The following is an 8,649-nucleotide window of genomic DNA, read 5'->3' as shown; positions in this document are numbered from 1 at the left end:
TCATGACACTGGTAATAATTTCACAGGCACTGGAATGTTTCTTTCGAGTCTGTTCATTGACTTTTATCTGTTAATGCAGTTATCAGTTTAATAATGGCATAGAGTCATAGAGGGTGTTGGTTAACCATTGTGAATACCAACAAACTAACAAGCTGTCTGCCTTAGTCACGATTTATTTTGAGATGTAGGCAAATTATTCTCTCCACTTTCTTACAACAGAAAGTCTCAAGCCCCTTCTCAGACTTGCACTATCAAGTGGATATCAAAGCCAAGCATTTTACCTACACTTGCCCTGAAATGACTCTGAGACTGAGAACTGAATGCTGATACCAAAGGCAGCTTTTTCCCCGTTCTTCAAATAAACTGTCTCAGAGCAGGATCGAGGAATTAATGGGAAACAGTGTTAATCAGGAAGCGTTAATCTCTCCTAATTTCCTTTTAATGGAAGCATTTAAGTGGGTTGTAGAAGTTATTGGGAAAGTCTGGCTGTAAAGGTCTTTTCATCTTCCAAAAAGAATTTCTGGTTAAAAAGAAAAAGAAACAAAAAAAAACCACCAAGCCTACCCAACCCAGCCACTTAGAAGCACAGATTTGTTCTTGAAACGTTTGGGAATCTGATAGTCGGGATACTTGCCTGGGGCAAAGAGCCGAGCCTGAATCCCCAAAACTCGGCTGGGTCTGGCCAGGAGCCCAATTGCTTTTCTCAGCCAAGACAAAGACTTCACACAGGACCCTTTGAAGAGTCTTTGTTTCATTGAACTTGCAGTGGTAATTCTTTATCTTAAATTCATGAAATATGTTAAAATAGGACGGGAAATTTTCCTAAAAATGAACACAGATCATGAGAATAAGGGGATGGGGAATTCCCAGAGACTTGGGAATTAGGGCACTAAGTTGAGCATTTCCAGGTATTTCCCTCTTTCAGTTAAACTGTGCTTATCTTCCTCATAGGATTGGTTGTTTAAAATTCTTTAAATAGTGTTACATATTTTAGAGAGTTACTATGATCTGTGTAGTGCTTGTAACAGAGATTCCTGAGGTTTTTTTTTTGGGATTCACTTTGTTACTCCAAAGGTGGATTTTTGTTGATACAATAATAAAATATAGCAGCTCCGAGTGTGTGGCACTAATCAGCATCTGTAATTACAACCATTTCAGCACTCTGATGATATTCAAAGTTTGCCTTTTGTCTTACCTCGTTTGCTGGAGATGCTTTTTGTCAGGTCAGTACAAGAAGTTGTTAAATCATTCATGCGTATGTTGTAGGAGTAGGGAACAGGTAGGAATAATTCACTGCTCGTGCTCAAGGAATCCTGTAGAATTCATGCTGATTTAAAAAACCAAACAGCTATAATAACCATTTTTTTTGTCATGATTAGAACTCCTAGCATGTATTCTTTCAGTGCCTGACATAGATTTTATGCTGGTTCTAGCTGTGTAGGCTGTAATGTAGGTTAGATTTTTAATAAAAAGGGGTAGATACCAATGCTTTGCTCACCTTCAGTTTGATTTGGGTCAAATGAAGAACATACCTGACAGACCTCTCATGATACATGGTAAACCCGCTTCTTTTCTTAATTTTAATTACTTAATTGCTTTTGTTACATGAGTGGAAAAAGTGTGAGGAGAAAATACATTTTAATTGTAAAATCAAAATGTACCTCCATGAAGATTTCCAGGGTATTAATTTCTTAAGGATTCTTGAACTCTTGCATAATTTCTTTTTATTTTTCTTTATCTTGGGCACTTTTTTTGATCAGTTCTTCAGTACAGCATCTTCTGTTGTCTGTTGACAATCAAGTTCTTTGTAGGAGAGCATTCAGTTTGTTATAGGTGAGAAAACTTTGGATTAAGCCTGTGACTACATTTTCCCCTCTTGCTGTTTCAATATTTATTTATTTAGCTTTCTGACAATATATTTTTTCCCAGAAAAACAGACTTGCACAGGGGAAAGCAATACTTGAAATGGTTGTGAATGGCAGTGGCTGCACCTCACAGTACAGAAATGACCCTGACACAGCAGAATTCCCCAGGAGTCCTGTGGGGAGCTCTAATTAGACATTTTCAAAAGCCTTAATGACTGGCCCAGGTGTGTGATGCATGTGTGGATATGTAGGTAACATGTGTAATGTGTTTGTACATTTCCCCATACATAAATAATGTGGGATATATGAGGCTGCAGGTGAAAAGTCAAAAGCAGTAGTGTCTGTTCTTACAGGGTTGTTCTCTCACAGGAGTTCAAGTTTCAAGAGTGAAAAATGAGGTTCATACATTGAATTGTGTTTAATTGTTGCCACTGGTTTTGGGGGTTTTGTTGGTTCTGGTTTTGGATGGTTCTTTTTTTTTCTTTTGTTAAAGGACATTACAATTCTTGGATGATTTGTAAAAGAAAGTGAGGAAAGCTGTTTGATCTCAGGAAAGGTGGACAATATGGTCTTCTATATGTAATTAAAATATGTTCTCTACTGTGTTTGGATTTATCATTTGCTTTTTCTCAGTCTTCCTAAGATTTATGTTTTACTGATTCTGATATTTGCAGGATATTGACTCAGACAGGCCTTCTAGTAGTATGAATAAATGATCTTTATTAATATTTATGAAAGATAGAAGTGATAGCATATTCAGTGAAAGTAATTCAGGACAAGTTCTGGCTTGTATATTTGCATGTCTCCTACTCACAGGTCCCTGATTAAGACCAACTACAATAGTGCTAAAACAAATTGTAAAAAGCCTGGTGCTTCCCTAGTAAGAGTTAATTGGCCCCTCCAGGTGTGGTGGTGCAAAAGGTGTGCTTGAATCAGATTTTCTTCTGGTTTCCTATGTGTACCAATAGGGGACAAACAAAGATACTTATTTCACCTTGGGATAGCTTTGTGACAAACATGCTTATTCCAGGCAGTGTATAACCTTATCTTCATCACAAGGAAAGATGTTGTCAAGAACATTTTCCCCACATCTCAGTAAAAGAAAACATTTTGTATCTTTAATGCAGGTCAGCAGGCTATGGTCCATCTTCACTTTCCTTTGTCCCTTCATTTGGGCAACTAACTTTAATTTAAAATGCAATTTTTTTTCTCAATACAGTTTAGCTTCTTCTTGGCTTGAGTGAATGCAGCTTTTTCCTAAGGAAGGCATCAGCAGTGCTGTGTTGGGGGCAAGAAGTGTGGAGACACAAAGGTGTGACAGCAGAACCATTGTGAAAATGAGACCTGTGCCAGCAGAAGTGTCAGGGTCATCAGGGGAGTTCAAATGGCAAAATAAAGCAGCAGGGAGACCTGTAACCTTTCAGTTCCTGTGTTATGTAGATATTGCTTGTGGAACCTTGTTTATACTTGACATCATCTTTCTCTTTTAATATTGCTGTTGGCTAGAGTTCTCTGAAAGACTGATTACTGTCTGCTATAGCAGAAGAGATATTCCAAATTATTTGGTAAGTCTTTGGTACATATCCTGCTAGAGGTATTAGAGTAGTAATTTAGAGAACATGCTTGAATTCTGAAATAATTAAACTCTTCTTTTTTTCTGAAGGAAAACTAGTGTGCTACTTAAAGGTGCCAACAAGGAGTAAGAGATTTTTTTTTTCTTTTGGTACTGACTTTTACTTTAGAGATATGAAGAGATTCCAAGGCTATTCAGTACATCTTAATATTGTGATTTTTCCTTTTTGTTGCAGTACAAATAAGTCTATTTGAAGTGAGCTTAAATAATCACATTTGAAAATGTGCTGAACAGATTTTCCTAATATATATATAATTTAATCTTCACTTTTTGCTGAAGCATGAGTGATTAATCTCAAAAAGTGTGGTCTGTAACTTTCTTTTCTGGCAGTAGTTGTCATTTAACAAACTCTACTGGCTAGTTCAATGCCAGAAGCCCTGCAATGTAAATATAAATAAATATAAATACTTTGGCTTCTCAGCACTCTTCAGAACTATTTTTTTTTGTTTAAGAACATATTCTACAGTGAATATATCTGTGCTAAAATATGAATCAAGGAAGGGATGGTAAACTTAGTGGAGCTGCTAACTAAGCAGTGCCTGAGTTCCTTCCCAGAAAAACAGGAAATACAGGTTAAGGCTTTGCCTGCTAATCCAGGCTTGCTGTGAGGTGGCTGATGTGTGTCTGTGACACTGACACACTGTCAGATCCTGTCAGATCCATCTTGTTGGCATTGGGCTCCCAGCTGGTGTTTTGGTAAAAGATGCAAAGGGAAATGCAAAGGGGTCTGAGAGAAGACTTTGCCGGGTTGGATGGATGTGACTGGGGCTTTCAAATAAAGCCCCATTTGCTGTAAGTGACTTAGCTGTGTCTAAATACCAGGGTCCAGTTGTTGTTTGTTTTGCATTTTGTCTCACGTGGAAGAACAGGAGCGATTCCTGTCCCAAATCACGTAGCAGCTCTTTGACTGCTTTATTCAGATTATTGAAGAGATGTTGTGTTTATCCTGGGCACACATCTGCTGTATTTCCTGGAGTCTGTCCCCTAACTAAACCTAACCCAACTGATGATGCTCATAAATCCAGAAGCTGGCTCTCTGTTCTTCCACAGTGCTTAGAAATTGCCAGTTGATTTTGTTCCTGCTGCTGCTCTCAGAGCAGCCTCAGGCAAGCAGTTTGGTTTTTGTGTGCTCTCTGCCCCTCCTGAACACTGCTCTGGTTCCATAACCACAGCATTTTATGTTAAGTCACCTTCTTGATCTCAATCTGCCCATGCACACATGATTTAAAGATATTTAACTTGCTGCATACATACACTTCAGTCTGGTAGGAACCTTGATGGGATTTCTGACCAGGTAAAAACTCTGTTGGTTCAATTATTTATTTTTAGCTCTCCCAAGCAGTCCTGGGCTCTGGCACCCACCAGAGCAAATCCAGCTGGGGGAGGTTTTTATGGGAAGATTGAACTGGTAGCTCAAACATGGAGCTTCTATGCTATATTTGAGGAGTGTGTTGTAAGCAGCTTTCCTCCTTCCTCTACCTGTGTCCCAACTCCTTTGGTTAAGGGTCTGAGCCTGTCACCTGTACCCTTTAAGGCCCAGCCAATACAGTGGGCCAGCATTTTTTGCTAACATACTAAAACCAGGTTAACTCACTTTTAGTTATCACAGAAATACCCATTCTGCAAACAGTAAAGCAGTAAATTTCAATTCTAAGTATATAGCTCTCTGTCAGCCTTCCCGTTCATTGTGTGAAGCACCACTCTTTTTTTAAAGGCACTTTGAGTATTTGCACATGCCCCCAAATCTGCTAGGAAATCTGTTTAGTATTTGTCATTAATTTTTCATAACATCTGCACAATCAAAATTTAGTTGGAGTAGATGTATGTGTTTTTACATTTTGATACTAATAACTAAATAGCTGTTGAAGAGGAAGTAAAACCAGAAATATGTTTTGAACATTATTCGAACATTTGCAGCATTTAATTCTTGAGTTTCCACTGGTGTAAGAGATCTAATTTCTCTGTGTGGTTAATGTTTGCTGCAACTCACTTCATAGTTACTTATGGGCATGAAATCTGGGTTTTTCTGAAGCAGATACCTGGAGGATTAAATGTCAAGTAATAACAATCACTTGGAGCCTGACTTTGCTATAAGAAGGGAACTTAGGTACTTTATTTTACTTTAACATTTTGGAGGAGCTGCATCAGGGATGGGGTTAATATTAGTGGTGTATGGAAGGTGTTGGAGATGATGATCAGTGTTATGTTTTGTGGAATAGTTTCTGAAGTTTATTTTTCTCTTTCCCAGGGACATCATGATAACCTATTTTGAGCCTTCCATCTCCTTCGAGGGCCTGTGCAGTGAAGTTCGAGACATGTGCTCCTTTGACAACGAGCAGCTTTTCACCATGAAGTGGATTGATGAGGAAGGTAAATCAGTGCTCATCAATACATAGCTCAGCTTCCCAGCTTTTCTGTCCCTTTTATCTTTTCCTTTCCCTCTGCCTTCATAAGATAAGCTTATAAAACATTGAATTGACTCTAAAAATAAGTTATCCAATGCCTTCTAAAGTAGAGCTTAATGAAGAGGTATTTGTTTCACACTACTTAGTGTGTAGCTTGCTCTCTGTCTGTATAAACCAAACAAGACCTCAGTGACTATGAAAATGTTAATTCAGTGTTAGGATTTCTTATGAAGGCAACAGAAAGTACTCCTTTATGATGCTGAAGATTCCCTTTATATCTTCTACTTTTTAAAGAGTTAAACAGACATTTAGTTATACAAATTGCAGTATTTATCTAAAATATTGATATAATTTAAGGTATAGTTGAGTTGTATGTGTAACCAAAAACATTATATCTCAAGTGTTATTATCAGCTGTTACTTTAGCAACCTAAAGCCTATTAGCATATAGCTAATAATAAAACTTCTTCCAAATACTAATGATGTGTGGTAACTTTTCATCAAAGTGTAGTGACAGCCTTGACTGAGAACTCATCTTTAGTGCTTACATAATGCGTCTTAAAGTTTACCTTGGATGAAAAAAGTCCAGAGTCTGTTCTCCCTGTTAACAGATGTCATCCATTGAGCTGTCTGTGTACAGTAGTAATTTTTTTTGAAGGTTATTTGTAGGTTCTGTTTTCTCAGTGGAATTAGTTCATCCCACACATAGGTTTTGAGCTACAGCTACAAGGAAGAGCCCTCTGAATTACGAGATTGCTGTGGAGTTATTTTAGCTGATGCAGTACATAAAAGGCTGCAGTGTGCAGTGATTTGTTGGCTGTGGTTGGTGTTTGCATGCAGCCATCAGCATAAATGGTGCTTATGGAACTGTTTCCTCCCGTTTCAAATTGGGCCACTGCCAGTTTATTCAGCCTAAAGCTAAACGTGGAGCAAAGTTGATTTTTGGAAGTGCCATATAGGCAGGTGTGTTGAAGATTATGTGGTCTTGGGAGTCTGAGCAGGTGGGGTTTTTTCTTCTCCTCATCATTCCAAAGTTATTTATGCCAGGCAGATGCAGTACAGTAAAATAACAGTGTTTATGACTGAACTGTGCAGCAGAGCTACTGGGAGTTGAACATTTACTTTATAATATACTGCCTGTGTTGTTTTATCATCAGGAAGATAATGGACTCCTCACTGCAGTGGAGGAGACTGCAGTGTCAGTCATAGCAGGAAATAAATATATATTTTTAATAAACATTTTGTACTGATTCAGTAATTTACTTGAAGCCACAGTTTGTTCTCAATTTCGGCTCTTTAATTAAAGATAAGTTTACTTAAAAAAGGAAGGTTGTGGTTTGCCTGAATTATTTTGATGTGTAGGATTTGATTTTCACGAGCAATCCGTGTTTACTTTAATCATTGACTTACAGTTTAATGTCAGTGGAGAAAAAGTTAATCTGCCAATGAGGAATGTGTTTAAAGCAAATCCTCCTGTCTTTATTGTGAATAATTCCTGCATGTACAATACATGGCTTCTTGCCAAGCTCCCTGCCTCTTCTCTCAGCACCACTCTGTAGTGTTTTCAGTTGATATTCTTTCTAGAAACCTGTTTTGCTTTACTGGAAAATGCCTGTATCACATCCTCTCCCCTAACCGGAGGTTCACTGTTAGCACGAGGAAATGTGTGTGCTGTAGGCTGGTACTTGTTACAGTTACTCATGGTTTTTATAGTCTGAGAGAAGATAAGGGCTCTGGGGCATCGCTGCTTCCTGACTAAACTGGATTTACCTGGACACTAAGGTTTTAATTTGTCATATAGCAAATGCCTTTGCAAGATGAGGGCTTCACGTGTAGCTACTCTGATTTCATAGAGGTAATGGCACTCAAAGATATAATTTAATTGAGTGGAGTCATTTCCAAAATCTTCAGATACAACTGGAAAATAGGATGATCTTGATTTGATTTTAGACGAATTTCTATTTTTTCCATATATGGTCAGTTCAGCTTCACTCTGCCTTCTGAAACATCCTGTGGGTTGGACACTGGCCTTGTCTGTGTCTTCAGTCTGTTGTTTCTCACTATATAACTCAAAAGTAAATATTTTCCTTTGTATCCCAGCTGTCTTTAGCTGCAAAATTTGTACTACTCAAGCCTGTTGAGAGAGATGTGTGTAAACCTTCTGTTCTGAGTTTGCTTGTTCTTGAGACCCTCTTTTGCTTCTGCCAAAAGGAAACACAGAACTGTTTGCACAGGTGTCGGAAACAAATGAAGAAAAACTGGTTTGTTGATTCTCATAGTGAGTCTGAGTAAATACAATTGTTCCTTCTCCTCCCACCCTGCTCTGCACAGTGTAAGTTTGTGCTCTGGGTGGGCACTGTGGTGTCCAGGTGTCCAGCTGTAGGGGGAAGTGGTTTGGTGGAAAATGACTGGTGGCTTCAAAACTCATCTGGAAGATTTTGATGTGCAGGAAACAATAAAGAAAGAACTCTGAAAATGGACCGTTTACATTTATATTTTTTGCAATAGCATAGAATACATAGAACCACAGAATGGTTTGGGTTGGAAGGATGTTACAGATCATCTCATTCCACTCCCTTCCACAATCCCAGGTAGCCCAGAGCCCCATTCTGTCTGGCCTTGGACACTTCAGAGATGGGATGGCCAGAGCTTCTGTGGGCACCCTGTGCCAGGGCCTCCCCACCCTTACAGGGAAGAATTTTTTCCCAATATCTGATCTAAACCCACTCTCTGTCAGTGTGAAGCCA

At 38.6% G+C, this 8,649-nt stretch overlaps 1 protein-coding gene across 1 annotated transcript in view; it reads left to right on the top strand.

Moving 5' to 3' along the window:
* Positions 1-8,649, top strand: part of PRKCI (protein kinase C iota) — a 26,579-nt gene that overhangs the window by 1,418 nt on the left and 16,512 nt on the right. The window contains exon 2 of the mRNA XM_031055380.1: positions 5,747-5,868. Coding sequence (XP_030911240.1) covers positions 5,754-5,868 — 115 coding nt within the window. The 5' untranslated portion in view covers positions 5,747-5,753. The remainder of the gene's footprint in view (positions 1-5,746; positions 5,869-8,649) is intronic.

The sequence above is a fragment of the Geospiza fortis genome, unplaced genomic scaffold (assembly GCF_000277835.1).
Source record: "Geospiza fortis unplaced genomic scaffold, GeoFor_1.0 scaffold172, whole genome shotgun sequence".
Classification (NCBI taxonomy): domain Eukaryota; kingdom Metazoa; phylum Chordata; class Aves; order Passeriformes; family Thraupidae; genus Geospiza; species Geospiza fortis.
This window is presented reverse-complemented; position numbering and strand designations above follow the sequence as displayed.